At 41.3% G+C, this 19,934-nt stretch overlaps 1 protein-coding gene across 6 annotated transcripts in view; it reads left to right on the top strand.

The window, feature by feature from the left end:
* The window catches only part of OSBPL5 (oxysterol binding protein like 5), a 220,223-nt gene that overhangs the window by 128,214 nt on the left and 72,075 nt on the right, over positions 1 to 19,934 (top strand). For 5 of the 6 annotated variants that reach the window (XM_048854699.2, XM_048854700.2, XM_048854695.2 and 2 more), the window contains one exon: positions 9,064 to 9,137. The exons of the other annotated variant lie outside the window; for it this stretch is intronic. In XM_048854699.2, the coding sequence (XP_048710656.1) occupies positions 9,064 to 9,137 (74 nt within the window). The remainder of the gene's footprint in view (positions 1 to 9,063; positions 9,138 to 19,934) is intronic. 6 annotated transcript variants of the gene reach the window in all.

Here is a 19,934-nt window from a genome sequence, read left to right as displayed (position 1 = left end):
GCTTGTGTAAGACCCTGTTTTGCACAGAAGGGATGTTTCTTCATTAATTTCTGCATTAAATTGCTGCATAACTAGGTGCTGCCTGCGTCCCCATAAGGAGATTTTTATAGTCTGTAATCCTGACACAACCATAGCACCAAACATTTCCATAGAATGGAAACTTTGATAAAAGGGTGTGTGTAGCCAGGCCAGTAACAGGGTTTCATAAAGTTAGAGATTTTTTAGGTCAGCAGAGACCGTTAGATCATCTAGTCTGACCTGTATAACACCATAGAATTTCATCCCGATTTACCCTGCACTGAGCTCAGCAATAATTTGTGTTTGACTAAAATGTATCTTCTAGGGTGGCACCCACTCTTGATTTGAAGACATCAAGGGATGGAGAATCCACCATTTCCCTTGGTAGTTTGTTCTAATGGTTGATCACCCTCACTGTTAAATGGGGCACACATCTTTCTAATTTGAATTTGTCTGCCTTCAGCTTCTAGTCATTGGTTCTTCTTCTCTGCTGGATTAAAAGAGCATGTTACGACCCAATATTTTGTCAGTGTTGAGGTATTTACACCATAATTAAGCCACATCTCAGTCTTCCTTTGGATAAGCTAAACTCATTGAGCTCTTTAACTCGTACTGTAAGGCATTTTCTACTACAGTCCTTTAATCATTTTTGTCTCTTTTCTGTGCCCCCTCCAATTTTTCAACATCCTTTTTTAAATGTGGACACCAGAACTGGATACTGTATTCTAATATTGGTTTCACCAATGCCATAATCAGAGGTAAAATCATCTCCCTACTCTTATTCCTTACTCCTATTTATACATCCAAGGATCATATTGGGAGCTCGCATTCAGTGATTTAGCCGAGTCATTGATAAAGTTGACAGTAGAATGGAGAGTTCGCTTATGAAGTTTGTGGATGACACCAAGATGGAAGGGGTTGAAAGCACTTAGGAGGGCAGGATTAGAATTCAAAATGATCTTGACAAATTGGATAATTGACATGAAATCAACAAATTTAACTTCAATAAAGACAAGTGCAAAGTACTTCACTTGGGAAGGAAAAATCCAATGCTAAATGGGGAATAACTGTGTAGGCAGTAGTACTGCTGAAAAGGACATAAGGGTTGTAATGGATCATGCAATGAATATGAGCCAACAATGTGGTGCAGTGGTGAAAAAGGCTAATAGCTTTCTGGGGCATATTGACAGGACTGTTGTATGTAAAACCAGGAGGTAACAGTCATGCTCTACTCAGCACTGGGCAGCCTCAGCGGAGTACTGTGTCCTGTTCTGGGCACCATGCTTTAAGAAAAACATAGATCAAATTGGATAAAGTCCAGAGGACAGCAACAAAAATGCTAAAAGGTTTAGAAAACCTGACCTCTGAGGAAAGGTTACAAAAACTGGGCACGTTTTGTCTTGAGAAAAGAAGACTGAGCGGGAATCTGATAAGTCTTCAAATATGTTAAGGCTGTTATAAGGAGGATGGTAATTGATTGTTCTCCATGTTGTCAAGGTTCCTCCCCCACTCTGAACTCTAGGGTACAGATGTGGGGACCTGTATGAAAAACCTCCTAAGCTTATCTTTACCAGCTTAGGTCAAAACTTCCCCAAGGTATAAAATATTCCACCCTTTGTCCTTCGATTGGCCGCTACCACCACCAAACTAATACTGGTTACTGGGGAAGAGCTGTTTGGATGCGTCTTTCCCCCCAAAATACTTACCAAAACCTTGCACCCCACTTCCTGGACAAGGTTTGGTAAAAAGCCTCACCAATTTGCCTAGGTGACTACTGACCCAGACCCTTGGATCTTAAGAACAATGAACAATCCTCCCAACACTTGCACCCCCCCTTTCCTGGGAAATGTTGGATAAAAAGCCTCACCAATTTGCATAGGTGACCACAGACCCAAACCCTTGGATCTGAGAACAATGAAAAAGCATTCCGTTTTCTTACAAGAAGACTTTTAATAAAAATAGAAGTAAATAGAAATAAAGAAATCCCCCCTGTAAAATCAGGATGGTAGATACCTTACAGGGTAATTAGATTCAAAACATAGAGAACCCCTCTAGGCAAAACCTTAAGTTGCAAAAAAGATACACAGACAGAAATAGTTATTCTATTCAGCACAGTTCTTTTCTCAGCCATTTAAAGAAATCATAATCTAACACGTACCTAGCTAGATTACTTACTAAAAGTTCTAAGACTCCATTCCTGGTCTATCCCTGGCAAAGACAGAATATAGACAGACGCACAGACCCTTTGTTTCTCTCCCTCCTCCCAGCTTTTGAAAGTATCTTGTCTCCTCATTGGTCATTTTGGTCAGGTGCCAGCGAGGTTACCTTTAGCTTCTTAACCCTTTACAGGTGAGAGGAGCTTTCCCCTGGCCAGGAGGGATTTCAAAGGGGTTTACCCTTCCGTTTATATTTATGACAATGTCCAAGGAATGTAGGACAAGAAGTGATGGGTTTAATCTACAGCAAGGGAGATTTAGGTTAATATTAGGAAAAATTTTCTGACTACAAGGATGTTAAGCACTGGAATAGGTTAAGGAATCCTTGTCATTGGAGATTGTTAAGAACAGGTTGGGTGAACACTTGTCCGGGAAGGTCTAGATATAGTTGATTCAGCCTCGGAACAGGGGGGCTGGACTAAATGGCCCCTCGAAGTTCCTTCCAGCTTTACTTTTCTATGATTCTGTGACTCTTAAATCCTTTTCAGAGTCACTGTTTTCCAGGACACAGCCCCCATCTGATAGATATGGCCAGTATTCCTTGTTTCTTGATGAATTTAAATGGATTTTGCTTGAATCCAGATCTCTCTGTAGGTCTGTTTTGTCCTCATCATTTGCCATTCTGCCAATTTTTATGTCATCCACAAACTTTATTAGGAGTGATTTTTATATTTACTTTCTGATTGTTGGTGAAAATATGAACGAGTGTTGGGCCTAGTACTGATCCCTGCAGAGCCCAACAGAAACACCACCATTCAAAGATGACTCCCCATTGACAACTAACTTTTTGAGACTGGTCAGTTAGCCATGTTTTATTCCATTTAACATTTGCTTTATTGATATTGTATAGCGCTCACTTTTTAATCAACATGTCATACAGTACTCGGTTAAAATATATTCTATCAATTCTGTAGAGAGATTGTTATAGCACATTCATTGCTGCAGTATTTGAGTACCTTGAAGTAGCATATTAAGCAACATGACTACACATCTGCCTTTCGGTGTTTGTTTTCTCATCCTCCCCTACCCCCGGGGATAGAAACAAATGCGGTGAATTGTCTTGTTTTTGCATGGTTTTAGGTTTGTTTAATATTCAAACATGCATGTTGCTATTATGTATGTGTTAGAGAAGGCAAAGTCAAAGAAATGAGCCTTGCACTTGGAGTAGAACGGGGTTGGCAACCTTTGGCACCAGACCAGTCAGGGTAAAGCCTCTGGCAGGCCGGGCCGATTTGTTTATCTGGAGTGTCTGCAGGCATGGAGCCCCGCAGCTCCCACTGGCCGCAATTCACTGTTCCCAGCCAATGGGAGCTGTAGGAAGTAGAGACTAGCACGTCCCTCGGCCCGCGGTGCTTCCCACAGCTCCCATTGGCCAGGAACAGCAAATCGTGGCCAGTGAGAGCTGTGGGGCTCCGTGCCTGCAGATGCTCCAGATAAACCAACCCAACCCGCCAGCGGCTTTACCTTGGCAGGCCAGGTGCCAGAGGTTGCCGACCCCTGGAATAGAAGGTGGTGAAGTTTGTGATTGTCCTGAGTTCCTGGTGGAGTTCATTCCACAGTCTGAGAACAGCCCCGCTTGAAGTTCTGCCTACTGCATTCACAAGATTTACTCATATTGTAGAGAGTTACATTGTGCTTGAGGAGCAGAGCTGTTGACCATAGTCTTTGTTCCACATCTTAGGAAATCTTCTAGATAGCCTGAACCCAGGCCATCGAGCACCTTGAAGATCAGGACCAAGATCTTTAAATTGCTTAGAAATTCTATGGGAAGCAACTGCAGAGAGCAGAGGATAGATGTGATCTGTTTGTGGAGCTGCGTTGCTGAGGCGATGCCCTGCAGTGTTCTTTTACTAGCTGGAGCTTCCCAAATGCTGAAGGCTTTGTGCCCAAGTTTATGATGTGGCTATAATCCAGCTGAGAGGTGACAAAGGAATGAATAATTGAGGCCGGGTCATTGCCCATGGAGATGGGATTGAGTCTCCTAGCCAACTGGAGATGGCGAGAAAGCATGACTTGTAGCTGCCACTATGTGAGAACTTAGCGTCAGCAAGGAATCCAAGAGTACTCTTAAATTATGGATCTAATTGTAGCACAGCTATAGCTCTGTTGTTAAGGTTAAGACCTGTTTTCTATTTAAAGCTCAACTCTAAGTGCTCTAAAGTCTGCATGGTTACTTGAATTGGTCATGGGGCTCTGTTAGGGATTCGACTTTGGGGTCATTTGACCACACGTTTCCCAAAATACGCCTGGTGTTGGGGGGGGGGAGGGGCAGCGCAACCACTTTTCTTAAAGTTGACCCATTCTGGCAATGTTTATTTATGTGCAAAAAGTGATCAAACCAAGGTTCAGCTCATTGCACCAGTATCTCCAGTGTTCAAGAGTTACCCTCAAAAGAGTGCATGGCACCCACCAGCCCCTTGGGGGAATCAAATTAAAATGTTGTTTGAAAGAGTTTCTTCTCAACTTAGGTGCCTGAGAAGGCTCATGCACCCAGTGGATTACACTGTGCATGTGCAGAGAGAGGCTAACTATTTGTAAAATAACTTCTGTGTCACAGGAACTGTGTGGCTCCCAGGGTATGTTATGGTCCTCTAATCCGAGCGCTATCCCCACCCAATCTGCCTCTGTCAAAGGGTTTTTTTTATTATTATTATTTTTGGGAAATACAGCAGAGTATTCAGAAGGCTCTGAAATGACTTTTAAAACAAAAAAGAAAAAACCCTACACAAGCACGTGCTTTCTATGAAGGTGACTGGTGTGGAAGAGTAGGTGGGAATGAGGGACAAGTGTTGGGAGATAAAGTCGGACGAGGGGACTTCCAGGCCCTTCCATTTTAGAAGAAAAATGCCCTTCTTTGACAGTCTCTTAGATCAGTGGCTCCCAACTTTTCCAGACTACCGTGCCCCTTTTAGGAGTCTGATTTGTCTTGTGTACCCTAAACATACTTGCTTACAAAATCACAGATAAAAACACACAAGTGCCATAGCACACTATTACTGAAAAATTGCGGACTTTCTCATTACTACCATATAATTATAAAATAAATCAATTGGAATATAAATATAGTACTTACATTTCAGTGTCTAATATATAGAGCAATAGAAACAAGTTGTTGTCTGTATAAAATTTTAGTTTGTACTTACTTCACTAGCCTGTTGTAAAACTAGGCAAGTATCTAGATGAGTCGATGTACCCTCTGGAAGACTTCTGTGTACCCCTGGTTGAGAACCACGGTCTTAAATGGTATCAAAGATGGCAATAACTGTCCTTTTGGGGAAAAGAGAAGTTAGTTGAGATGGGCTGGAGCTAAGATTGTCAACAGTCCGTTATTACAAGAGGATGACAAAGGCGCAGGGTTCCAGGAAATAGTAGCAGTAGCAGCCATGAGGGTGAAGCTCATTCTACTAGCTTCCATCTGTTCTCTCTTTTTTTTCCCCAAATCTTTCTTTTAGGACCCACAGAGAGAAGGATAGATGGAATGACTCATTCCCTTCATTTTGTCTACCAATTAGGCCTAGTATCCGACGAACCAAAATTGGTTCATTAATTTCTGGTTCAACATTGTCTGCTTTTTCCCAAGTATGATTTCAGCATAATCCTTGAATTATATCAACATAACCTTTTTGTTTGGACTCCTCTAATCTTTCCGTCTGGTTCTCTTATGCCTGTTTATAACACTCGTTATCGAAACCAACTTGATTTTCTGTTACACTAACCTGCAGTAACAAATGTTAGCATGTTGTGAACTTTCCTATACTTTTTACAATTGAGTTTACAATTAGGATAAATGTGTAGGCCCAAGTATCAACACTCCTGTAAGGTCAGAAAATGGTATGTCCTAGCTCCTTTAGAACAGTCTGATGGTTGCAGGGATGTCACTTGAGGTGACCTGAGACCTAATTTGTCATGTACAGCCAGTCAAAACCCAGCTCCTTAAGTGATTATTTAATATATAATTAATTAGTAACTTAAATTTTTATCACAATCACTAATTTCTAACAACTTAATCTTGCAGTGCTCTATTTTAAAACAACTTTGGCCTTTGTTCAGTGGTGTGTAGTCAATATATGTAAGGCATGCATTGCATGCCCCAGGACCAGCTTTGCCCTCAGAACAGCTCTATCCAGCCTCCCATCACATGGACAAAATGGCATCCTCCACACAACATGACCTCGCACGCAGCATATGTGTGAGGTCATGCTGTGTGGAGGATGCCATTTTGCATGCAGGTGTAGAATTGCATGCCTGACTAAATATGACACGGCAAGACACTGCCTTTGAATAAGGAGCTGGGACCTATGAATAAGGCGCTAGTACCACAACTAAGGAACTGTGAATAAGGACCCAACTTCAGCCTTGTCTGATGCCTATGTTTGAATTTAGTGCATTCTTGTGATCTGTGGTATTATGCATGATGTGGTATGCTCCATGGTAGCATATTGAACTCAAAGGCATAGGACAGGGAAGTGGTACACATGACAAATGAAGCGCGAAGGCAGCTGGGTCCATCAGAGAATGAAGTGGCTATTCTGGCTTCCTATTCTGAAGGGAAAAGAGGATTGTTAAGAGGAAGGATGAATTCATGGCTAAGGAATTATATTGGTAGTCTGAGATCTGTGTTCAGTTCCTGGCTGTGACACTAGTTTCCTGGGGTAAGTCACTTAACCTCCCTGTGTCTCAGTTTCCCATGTATAAAATGGAGATAAATCCCCCTCCCCTATCCTCTCTTTTTTCTGGAGGCATTTGCTTTCTTAGGCCAATGCTTCTGCACTGCACAGCTGGAGGAGCGTAGGGACTTGTGTCTGAAATCACAGAGGCACGTAACCATGATGCTGGAAGCTGAAGGCATTCGGTTCAGCATTATCCTGAGTCCAGAGCGCATTTTTGCAATTATTAAATAATTCTGAGAAGCATTTACACTATTAACTAAAGTGACAAGGCTCTGAATTGCTGATCAGTGACTGTAATCGTCAGTTTTCTATACAGAACCTCAACAATTCTGACCAGTGAAATCGTATCGACTTGACAGTCACAACTCTGATTATTTGTTTATGAATACAGCCAGCCAATCAAACAGATTGTTCTCCCACCCATTTTATACTGAAAATTTAACAGAAAAAATGTCATAAGAAACTTAATTTCCTCCACAAGTTTCTGCCTGCCTGCTTTTCTCGTTGCATTTGGCTTCTTAAATGGCTGTTAGATATATTTTTAAGACTTGACTTCTTACTGACATGCCAAGTTTGTACTTGATTTAGTTGTACAGTTATTTAATACATCTCACTTGTTTCATTGGCCCAAGCTGGGAATGGTACTAGTGGTATGATATATAGGACTACTTGTCCAGTTTCTGTGATTCTTCATCACCATGATATCTGAGCATTCCTAAACATGAATTAACTATGCACAGCACCCCGTCAGTACTATCCACATTTTACAGATGGAGGAACTGAGGCACAAAGGTGATAAGACTTCCCTAAAGTCACACAGGACATCTGTGGCAGAGCCAAGAATCAAGCTTCAAGTCCTGACTTCCAGTCCACTGCACTGAACGCTCTCGGTGAAATTCTGGTCCCATTGAAGTTAGTGGCAAAACTCTCATTTGCCTTCAGTAGTGCTACACCAGGATTTCCCCCTGTGTTTTTTTTTTTTTTTTGTGTGTGTCTCTGAGACTTGTCTACACTGCGGTAGCGTTTGGAAATTTCTCTACGAACACCTCTGGTGCTAATACATTGTCACTGAGTCTTTTGGCCAGCAGTTTTAGTGGTTATTTACTGTATCAAGCATTGTGAATCCCTAACCACTAATAATTTTGAAACAAAGTTACTTTGGACTTGGGAAAGAATAGTGTCAAGACAAATAATAATCTAGTCTAATAGAATGGATTTTTCAGTAGCAGTTATAAGTTTTCCTTTAGTGTAAGGCCATTATTACAATTTACCAAAAATATAGAATTTGTGTAGATAATGACAGTGAATTGTCCTGAATAGAATTACATATTTTGTAACATTAAAATATTCAACATGTATGAAATATATGTACTCTGCTTTGAAAATATAAAGCCCTACATAAATGCTAACTACTATTGTTAATATTTCTTATTGTATCCAATAACCTCTTGGTCAGGGGATCTTAATAGTTGATGCCAGAAAACCTGTAATCTTTTATTATTTTATTATTTAATTACATTTAGATACAGTTCTCTTTCTATAAGATTTTATAATTCAGGTTAATGTTTGTTGAAAAGAATGTACACTGTCAAATACATTTAGGTATGGGGCCATGCATTGAGCAAGGAGGATACAATAAAATATTGAAAAGCTTCTTATTAAGTCACCAGGGGGTTATTTTGTGCACTAAATGAGGCAGAAGGCCAGTGGAAAAATAGTATGTGACCATGTAGTTAAAGACCATATCATAATGAATAGGGGTCCAAATTAAGAGTGTGCAGGCAGCCTCTCTTAATTCTGGCATGTCTTACTCTGCGTGCTTGACTTTGCAACCGTAACACTCATTTTTATTTTTATTTTAGTGTTTTTTTTGGATGCAGTTTTTAAATAGTAACAATTGAAAAGACCAAACATTTTAAATAGTGCTCTTTGTTATCTGAAACTCTTACAGCAAATCTGTAATGTGTTTTCAGAAGTTAATTTGCATATGGACTAGGTTATTTAAAGCAGCAGTCTTCCTGGAGCTGCCTGCTCTGTCTATTGCCTATGACAATTTCTCCTGCTCTCTGTCAGCAGTGGTCTCTTTAGAGTAATTGCTTGGAGTAGCCATGACTTTCCACAGAAATTCTCAGTTTCTTGTTTATACTGCTCTGTTGCAGGAAAAGACATGGAAGGAAACAGTCTGTCAGTGCTGAAGGATGAGACTCCACAGACTCCAATCTCCATTAGTAAGGTATTGTGGGGATTGTTCTTAGTCTCATTTGCATCTCTTCGCAGTGTGGGTTATTAATCAGTTGTTCCATTTTTAAACTCCTCCAGAGAGCATCTTTGGCAGTACATACAGTAATGCTGTGTGCAGGTGTGTGCGTCTGATATGAAAGAGAGCATACTTAGAAGGATACAGATGAATCAATGCCTTCTTGTATGTCTGTACAGCACCTAGCCCAATAGGGCCATGATTGTTTGGGGTCTTGGAGGGGCAAAGGGGCTACTATAATGTAGATATTAATAATGATCACTATAAGGTTGCTATTTAAGAGGCATCCCCTGAAACCGTGTTTCTGGTCAGGGAGGAGAGCCTAAAACTTTTATCACGTTGTACAGCATCCACCACAATGGAACCTCTGGGCATTAGTGCAGTACAAATAATTAATAAGAGCCAAAATCCCAGATCAAAACATTGCATCTGTATAATAAGCGAAGCTGAAAACCTGGATCTGAACACTCCTGAATTTAGAGTTCAAAATCAGGATCCAAACCTAAAAAATCCTGCCTGTCAGGATTGACTCAATGTAGCTATGGGATCAACCTGTGAACCTGGATCTGGATTTGAAATTTGAACATGGAATTTTTGTTTGGGCAGTCTCTACTTAATTTGCAGAGCTAGACGTAGAAACAGAAGCCTCTTAATAATTTTAACTTAATATAGTCAGAAATGAAGCTATAAAATGTTTTTCATCTGAAATTGAAATACAGCACGAAGGAAACAGCTGGAGGTTGAAGTGATTTCTTATGATACAGAGCACATTTTCATGTACCTTTATATGCATTTGGCTTGTCCAGGGCTTATGACTCCCTTATAAGTGTGGGTAGAAGATTGTAAACACTTCCACAGTGGAATCCTGATCAAGAAGCAGTAGGGAGAGATGCTGTTCTGGAAAAGCACTGGGGACAGTAACCTTTCTTAGTACAAAATGGCTTTGTGTGCATGTATATAGGCTATTGCTGTACCTAGACAAGCTGAGATCCAGTCCAACATCTGCTTTTCAGCTGAGTTCCTAATTTGAACCCAGGCTCCCAGATAGCTTGACAGTGCCAGAAAGAGGTCGAGTGATTTGTCCACAATCACCTGATAGCTACGATCTGCACGCTCTTTAATCCCAGTCATCTTGGAGACTCAACTAGACTCTGATATTAAACCCATGATTTAGAAAAAAGAAAAGGAGTACTTGTGGCACCTTAGAGACTAACCAATTTATTTGAGCATAAGCTTTCATGATGCATCCGATGAAGTGAGCTGTAGCTCACGAAAGCTTATGCTCAAATAAATTGGTTAGTCTCTAAGGTGCCACAAGTACTCCTTTTCTTTTTGCGAATACAGACTAACACGGCTGTTACTCTGAAACCTATGACTTAGAAAAGTGACGGGGAGGCTTAGCTTATTTTTGTCCATGTTTAGGCCACTCACGCTAGTCAAGGGACTGGCCTACAGATAATGGGCAACAGGATGGTATGTAAATCAGAATTTGATTTCTCAGTTACATTCTTGTGGTTTTTCCCCCCATTGAAATGCATTTATTGATGTTTCAGGGATTTGAATATTGCCCTGCTGTATGTTTCCAGGTTGAGTGCTTGTTTTCTGACTTATGTGTCTAGATAAGGGGTGAAGGCTGCAGAGCACTCAGACACCCAGAAGGGCTTTCGCTGCTCATCAGGCGGGCTTTTGATTGGTTATTCTTTCCTATACGCTGTTAGGGGCATTTATCACCTAATAATTAGAGATGAGGCAAAAGAAAACCTTATCCAGCCCATTCCTGCAGCTTTGGAGGCTGAGATGACATGGAACCTAGGTCAGACCCAGGCCTGGTTCTGCTTTTGCCAAACCAAGGCCCTGATCCTGCATTGGGAGGTAGGCAGGTGAATTCCTTTACCAACACACAGAGAGCTCCTTTGACATGCATCCGGGCCCCTATAACTTAGATGTTGAGGGCTTCTGAAAATCAAAACCTGGCTGCCTCAGCTCATCCCCAGTATTGGAAATTGGTGATTGAACATGCTAGACCTGGAAAGATGTCGTTAGTTTCCTGTTTCATTTCCTACCTAAATGATGTAAGCAGACTGACTGCCCGTTACTAAGAGAGACAGGGTGGATGAGGTAATATCTTTTATTAGATCAACTTTTGTTGATGAGAGAGAGACTTTTGAGTTTACACAGAGCTTTTCTTCAGGTTTGGGAAATGTACTCAGAGTGTCACAGCTAAATACAAGTTGGAACAGATTGATTAACATAACTAGTTAACACACATTTCAAGGGACCATTAAAGGTGAAGTGGTCTGTTAACGTTCCTCTAGACAGAGAGGGGAAAGGCAGCTGGGGGTCGTGGGGGTGGGTTATAGATTGTTGTAATAAGCAATAAATCTAATCTCTCTATTCAGTTCATGATTTTTTGTGTCTAGCAAAGTTATGAATTTTAGCTCCCAGGCTTGTCTTTTTTGAAATTGTTGGTCAAGTTTCCTTTGAGGATGAGGACTGACAGGTCAGATACAAAGCGATCGCTTTGTGAAAAGTGTTCACCCACGGGTGATATGGTGTCTTTTTATCATTTTCCTGTGTGAATTCAACACTGCATCCATGTCCATTATTAAGATGTTTGTGTTGCGTTGTTTAGAAACTGTGTCAAATGAATTGTGGCTCTTAATTGTCAGAGTGTCTAGAGCTGGGAATGGGCATCTTTTTTTAGTATTTAAATTTAAAATAGTGCTTCCACCTTTGGTGAGTCAAAGAAAGCTTATTTAATTAGATCCTATTTGGATCAGCAATAAATAGAGAAGAAAACACTTTTTTCTTTTTTTTAGAACCCAAATTGTAATTTTCATGGATTTACAGTGACTATACTAGATAAACACAAATAGTGGGGAGTTGTGATGGGAGTAGAGAGACAGACAATTAGACAAACGTATCCCTTGGTCAACCCTATTGGTCAGAGGTGGCACACCTAACCAGGTTTGTAGATGTGAGGTGTGTTGATATTTTCTGACCGTTGCCATTATGATAAAATACACACCTGAAGTGTCGGTCCTCATCAGCCATTCAGATCCCTTCCTCCGCTCTTCCCAAGGGCTGAATGCATGAACAGGATGTCTGGGGAAGTTTAGGAGGTTAAAACCCTGTTCAAAGCAGTTTACGACAAGTCTTGAGATCCTCTCACAGTGGGTCTCAAACAATAGCTCTTAGCAGCAGCCCACCAGCCTGTTTGTACAAAGGTTGCCTGCCAGAGAATTAATGACTGGCATCCACATTGGTGCAGCTGCTCGCCTGCCTTTCTGGATAAAAGAGAAGGGTTGGATGTGGTGTAGAAAGGGGCTGTTGCTGTATACCAGCATTGGGATTATGCCAGAGCACACCCCAGCTGTGGCATGGGAGCTCAAGAAAGGAGCCTGTTAATTCCTTTTATTTAAAGTGAATTCCCTGCTGGTGAAAATTGCCAGCCTGACAGCATTGTAGGCAGGCCAGTGGAACGGGTACTGTGGCAAGCAAGCTTCTCCACCTGCCCCACAATTGTGCCTCTGGGCTGTTGCAAAAATGCATTCTCTAGGACTTAGATTCCATCTCCAATCCTTGGCCTCTCTGAGTTGGCCAGCTAGTTAGCGCAATTCTGATTTGGACACCTGTCTGTTTGGAACTGCCCTGAGACCACGTTAACATAGGCTGTGATCAGCAGTCAGATGGTCATACTTTTCAGCCACTGCTGATCTGGGCTTGCTTTGTTCCTATGACTTTAATTTAGACATGAAAGGCTGTGTCTCATTACCAACCCACTAAGTCCCCTACTTCTCTGTCACAACGCTTCTCAAAGGGAATTCAGAGTCAAGGATGAAACCGGTTGTGAAGAACTAGAGTAATTTAAAGCAGTCATCCCACCCTACCTCATTTCTGGCAGTGCAGGAGAGGGAGCATTATTAAGCTCTCTCCTAGGAAAAACCTTAGTATTGGTCAGAGAATATGAGGCTGTGAATTCCTGGGTTTTATTTTGCACCAGCAGGCTTAACTGGCTTTATTACAAATGTGTGCATCTCCAGCTTAGTTACTGTGACATAAGTACTTTTCCAAAGCTTGTTGACCTTTTCACTGGCTCCTGCAAAGGAGAAGAAAGGTGGCTTTGTGGTTAGGGCACTTGACTGGGTCTTGGGAGGCCTGGCTTTGGTTCCCAACTCTGCCACAGATGGCCTGTTTGACCTCAAGTGGGTTACTTGGGCTCTCTGTCTCAGTTCCTCATCTGTAAAATGGAGGTTGCGCTACATTTCTCCCACTTGTTTTCCTGTCTGTTTAGATAGTGAGCTGTTTGGAGGAGGAACTGCTTCTTTCCAGGTGTTTGTACAATGTTCAGCACAATGGGGCCCTGGTCTTAGCTGGGGCTTCTATGCTCTATTATAAACAATAAGAGCAGGAAAAGCAAGAGGTACCACTTTCTTTTTACATAATATCTTCTTCCTCTTAATTCTAATTATTCGAAACATTTTTAACATATTTCCCATCTTCACCTAGGGCCTTTTAGCTTTGCTGTCCACTGGCAATTAGGATTGCCAATTTTGGTTGGACATATTCCTGGAGGTTTCATCAAGTGACATAATCTTTAATTCCAGGAGACTCCAGGACAGGCCTGGACCATCGCAATCCTACTGGCAATGCTCATGACTGGCAGTGACAGTACTGCGAAACCACCGCCAAGCTTCAACTTTCTCTAAATGCAAACTTTCATACTTGGACCTAACATCAGACTCTGATCTCTCATTATTTTCTTCATCATCAAGCTCTGTTATTGTGCTTTAATGTCGGTACCAAGGTGATATGTGCCTTAGCAAAGTGATTAATCTCTTTCCTGTCTTCCAGCTGCTTTGATCACAGGGTTACTATTACTTAGTGCCCAGAAATCTGTTGAGATCCCATGATTTGCTTGCAAAGACCTAAAATGTTGCTCATTCTAAGGGATTAACCATAAAATCTTGAAGTTGGATTTCAGTGCTAGTTTCTTGTTCCTGTTAAGTCACCACATGAGTGTCATAATTACAGCTACAATTAATACAGGACATGAGTTCAGATGTCACATGTACCATGATGTATTAAAGGGGCTAGCAGCAACGCTAGAAAGCTTAGTTCCTCAGGAGTGAGGGTTTTTTGTATGTTTAGAGTTTGTTATGTATTGGTTTCATTGCTTGATTTGTATTCAGAAAGATGAGTTGAAACTTTTGCTAGAAGCCTCCTCCATTGGCTTTATTTTAATTACAACGCAATTACCAATAGAGTGTGTTATGATATATCAGTTTGGCTTTAATAGAGCCTCTACAAATCCCACATTGTCTTAAACCAGTCTTTTGAGTTCCAAGTGGCAGTGTGCCTTTAACCTTTCTGAGTTAATTAAAGCCACGTTTATGCTTAAAAGTGTTATAAAAGATCAGTCACAAGTCTGGCAACTTACAAAGTTTTTGCCGCTTACCCAGTGAACCAAGAAATCAAGACCAGACTCAGCTGGCAGAAAGATCTGATAGATGCGGGATCCGGGAACAAAACGTTCTTTGTGCTCACTGAGCATCGTTTAAAAGAGAAGAGTCCAAGCATTCCAAACATTGCTCTTGCCAGGACACAGTTCTTGTTGACATTTTATTGCAATAGTTCACATGCAAAAGTGGGCAGAATGTGTGCACAATTTGATATGTACTATATAATATAGCTTCCACTGTCAAGATTTGAGTATATTCTCTCCTGCTGTTCTTTCATCAGCATTTTGCCACAGAAGGTGACAGTGAGTCAATCCAGTTACACGAGCAATTTAGGAAGCCAGCTCCCATTGGAGGAGGCACGGTGATGCGAGTCATTGTGGGCTCTCACTTACCTGGACAAGATAAATCAGGTGTGAAGTCTCAAGGGCTGAAAGCTGAATAAAACACGACAAAACATGGGAAGAAACCCTTGAGTTTTATTCCTCCCCAGCATCCACATGCTTTACTCATGCATATGAAATTTCCGTGTCCAGGAGAGGGAAATAACTTACTCCTTCAGATTCCACCTGGTACAGTGTGTGACATTTTAATGCAACATGCACATTGTAACTGTTACATTAACAGTCATCCAGGAGTGCTTTTTCATTTGAACTGATTAGAATACAATGCCCCTCCATTTGTACATTAGTAGTCCTTATTTGTGTTTCAGCGGTGCCATGGGGCACCGCTCTCTTTGTGCTAGATACTGTACAAACACAGAGGAACAGACAGTTCCTGCTTCAGAGATGTTCCAGTCTCAGTGGGCAAGGCAGAGGCAGTGTAAGGGAAAGGGGGTATAACACATAAGCAGAGTGAGTAATGAGAACATCATGTTAATGCCACAATTTAAAAAAAAAAAAAAATTTAGGGGTGGGGTTGAATGGAAAGGGGAGTCGCTAAATAAAAAAACAAGGTATGGGATGATATTTGAAATAAGGGGGAAAGGAGAGGAGGGGGAGGTGTGGAATAAGGCTGAGCTGAGAATGTGAGGGAGAGGATTGGAGTGAACAGCCAATCAGCACAAGGCAGAGAATGGCACACTCTGGTGCCATCAGTGTCCATCAGTCCGTGCTTAAATTGGTCCTGCGGCTCCTCTGCCAGTTTCAGTCTCAGTACAGCATCTTTCTCATGGAGTGAATGATGACCGCTGCTGAATTGAATAATAAATAGCATGTGGGGCGATTAAGACTCGGGCAAGAAAGGAGACTGGTTTTCAGATGAAATTTGAAAAGAGGTGAGTTAAGGTGGAACGATGCAAGAAGGACTCTAGATGGTAGAAGTTGTAGGGGAGAAAACATTCATACTAAGAGTGGTGAGACTGAGTTAGAGGGCAGAGACTGAGCTGGTGGTAGGCAAGGAGAGGGACCAAGAAGAAGGAAGAGACTGTGCCCGTGAGGTGGGCTGGCGCAAGTTTATGGAAGATTCGGAAAGCAAGCAAAGCCATTTTTAAGTGGCTCCTGAAATAAATGGAGAGCCAGTGGAGGTTTTTGAGGTGGAGTTCTGTGTTAAGTGCTTTTCTGTTCCTCTGGGAAGGTGAGCTGCTTGATTCTGCACATATGGAGGGGTAGTCTGCTTGTACTCTGGCAAGCCATTGGGGAGGGGATTGTAGTAGTCAGAAGGGAGCTGAAGACCTGGAGGAAGATTTTTGGTAGTGCTGAATGCAGGGGAAGTTGCAGGAATAGTAGTAAGGAGGTTGTCAGAATGGGAAGAAAAGGGATGGGTGGAGGAGAAGAATCAGGGTGGCTTGTGGGTTACCAAGAACACAGACAAACAGGAGGCCTGCATGGAAAACAGAAGAAATCCAAATGGTTTAGGATGTTTCTCTGGCCTGTTAGAAGCAATTAAAAACACAGGTTGACTTAGTGAAGCTATGCAAAGGAAGGGGAGAGGGAGGAGTCAATGAAGTGGGAGAAAGTAATGTTAAAAATCATGAATATAAAAATAGTCGCTAAAGTAACTGGGCAGAATAAGTGTTGAGTGTTAATATGGACATTCCTGATAACTATTCATGTGGTAGAAAGAACACCTGGATTCTCTGCAAGCATAGTGGAAGCAGTGATATGTGATTGTGAACACTTTAGCTGAAATCCTCGTGCCATTAAAATCTACAGAATTTTTGCCATTGAGTTTCAATTTTGCTAGGATTTTGCTGTTAGTGTCCAAGGGAAAAGGAAGTCATATATGGGGAAAGCAAGAGAGCACAAGTACATTACCTAGATGCACCCAGCTATTAATATTCCTGAGCACTTCGCTGAATGGAAATAATTTCCCATTAAAAACAATAAAAACTCATGTTAAGCCAGAATAGCACTATCCTGTAATGGTTAATGGTGATCATACTTCCATACTCTACTGTATCTGAGGGAGGCAGAAGAGTTACTAAAATTAAAGGATTTTGAATAAGGTTTTGACAAAGCATATTTCCAACTCCAACATCCCTTCAGTGCCTGCTTTCTTGATATGCTCAAGTAATTTGATAACTCAACCTGGAAACCAAAGCTACACCGAGCAGAGCAGAAAGCATTTCTTTGCTTGAGAATTCTATTCAGAATTCAGTCTGATTCAGTATCCCAAGGTAGCTAACTTCTCAGTAGTGCCTGAAATACAATTCAATGTTGTTTTAGGCCCGTACTTAACAATAAATTAACTTTTTATATCTAAAAGTGCAACCCATCCCCCAGAATGAAATGACACTACAGGAATGACCCAGTACCTGTGACCTTCCTTTATAATAATTGCTATGGTGCTTTGGTGTAATGGGGCAAAGTGTTTAACTAAATTATTGTAAGATTTAGTGCTTTGGTCTGTTATTGTAACTTGTACTTATTGTACATTTGTAACTTTTTAATTGCGATCTTTCTGAGATATTACGGCCACTTCATCTTATTTATTTTATTTTTTATCGGCTTTTCTATTGTGCTCAGCACTGTAGTATCTGAGTACTTCTGTCTGTCTCTCTCTCTCTTTCGTGAATTTTTCCTTACCATCACCATGAAGTATGTTAGACTAGGAAGCTGAGACATGAATTAAGTGACCTGCTCAAGGTCACACAGGAAGGTTATGGCAGGGCTGGCACTGGAATGCAGATGACTTGAGTCCTAGGCCGGTATAAACATGAGACAATTCTTTCTTTCAAAGGGCCTGATCCAAAGCTCATTTAGGTCAATGGGAGTCTTTTCATTGACTCCAGTGGTATCTGGATCAGGCCCTTAAATAGCCTTGGTATCAAATAGTAGCTAAGGTAAATGGAAGACAACACAGATTAAGTGCTGTCGAGGATGGCGTGGCAATTCCATATTGTTTCTAAGTAAAACCCTCCATCTGATGTTAGGTCAAGGGTTCCCAAGCTGTTTCATGGTGTAGGTCACTTTTGACATGTCTCTTGGACCACCCCCACTCCCCCCATTTACAATGGTAAAAGAGCCCTTTGGCAACTACAGCACGTGCAAACACATGGGGAAAATATTGGGAAGTGCTTTCTGAAGATTTAGCCATCGTCCTTCTGATGAGCATTTTATCCCTTCATGAAAAAATAACCTGACCGGCTGCTGCTGCTCTTCACGAGTCCCCTCACATCTAGTTCTTTCTCTCATTTGGAAACCAGAAGGAAAGCACCCAGTGCTCTGTGGGCTGCCATTATTTCACAGACCACAATTTGAGAATTGCTCTATTAGGTGTTTCTAAACTATTAGGTCTGTATCTAAATCTGATTTGTAAAGGTCTGTGAGTAGAGACTGTCTCTCTATATAACCACAGTGCCGAGCAGATTGTCAGTGATCATCAAGTGACTACTACCATGTCTCTCATTGTTATCCAACATCCTATGTGCTAAGTGGCTGCTGTCCTGCACCCAACAGGTTACATTTTGCATTTGTAGTTTGTGAAATTTCGGTTCATTCAGACACTGGATTAGTAGGATCACTAGTGTGAGAACACTAATGTCTTGTCAAAAGGGCACAAAAGAACTTTATGCAGTAAATTGAGGATTTCCTGATAACTGCTAACTATTACCCAAACCTGAGGATACAGTTACTGAGATCAAGGCGAACGGGGCTTTATTAAGTGTAAGGGTGTGCCTCAGAGTGGATAGAATACAGCCAGAAATCATTCAACCAAGGCCATCAGTCGGTCCTGGAAATGACAGATGGGGTTAAAGAACCAAGAAGAGCAACCCTCCCCTATTCCTATGTGCCTGAGCATGCTTTTTGAAATGCTTTTGCTGGGTGAACTTGCTCCTGGCCTTGTAAATTAGAGGCCAATAAACATAAAACATTGCAATTGCCTGTCTCTTTAGAAGACACTGGTCTGTCATTGATTTTATTTTTTTTTTAAAGGACAAAGGTTCCATGCACCTCAGTTGAATGAAGCCACAGCCTTGGTTAATGTTCCTTACATGCTCCTGAGACAGAGGGCCAAATTCTCTCTTTCGCCAGAGTAAACCCAGAATAATTCTAGAGACATCAGTGGAGTTGCTCTGGATTTACTCCAGTGTAACAGGGAATAGAGTGTAGCCTAGAGATTTCAGGTGCTGACAAATTACTCCAGGGTTTTTCTACCACTCTGAGCAATGCATTATAATAGAAGGACATTATTAAATATACTTGGCATTTCTTGATGATACAAAGGCTGCTGTGTTTTAGTCATCATAGAGGCAATGGCCCTGGACTCACTAAACCTAATAAAAATAAAGAAATTAAATCAAAGTTATTAAGGCAGATTCATGTATAAATAAGAAATCAAATTAAGTTAAACATTAAGCGAAATGTACATTGTTCGTCAACACCTTCGGGATTGCAAATATAGAGAGAGCTACTGTGTATGGTACTGCAGTCTTAAAATGCCACTTTTCCTGGAGAAAGTACTTTTTAGATTTTTTTTAACAAGAACCCAGTGCTATTCAGTGAAAGTCACCTTGTAGAATAGCAAGTCTCTTGCAGAACAAATAGCATTTTAAGGTTCTAAGGCTTTGTTCTCCTAAGCACTTACACATAGTCTTTAAGGGCAGAAGGAACCATCATGATCACAAGGTCCAACTTCCTGCACATTGTAGGCCATAGAACCTCACCCACTGACTCCTGTAATAGACCCCAATCTCTGGCTGAGTTACTGAAGTCCTCAAATCGTGGTTTAAAGACTTCAAGTTACAGAGAATTCACAATTTACATTAGTTTAAATCTACAAGTGACCTATGCTTCAGAGGAAGATGAAAAAATCCCAGGATCTCTGCCAATCTGAGCTTGGGGAAAATTCCTTACTGACCCCAGTGTGACCC

The sequence above is a fragment of the Caretta caretta genome, chromosome 6 (genome assembly GCF_965140235.1).
Source record: "Caretta caretta isolate rCarCar2 chromosome 6, rCarCar1.hap1, whole genome shotgun sequence".
Taxonomy (NCBI): domain Eukaryota; kingdom Metazoa; phylum Chordata; order Testudines; family Cheloniidae; genus Caretta; species Caretta caretta.
Note: the sequence above shows the minus strand (reverse complement) of the source record. Positions and strands in the feature narration are given on the sequence as shown.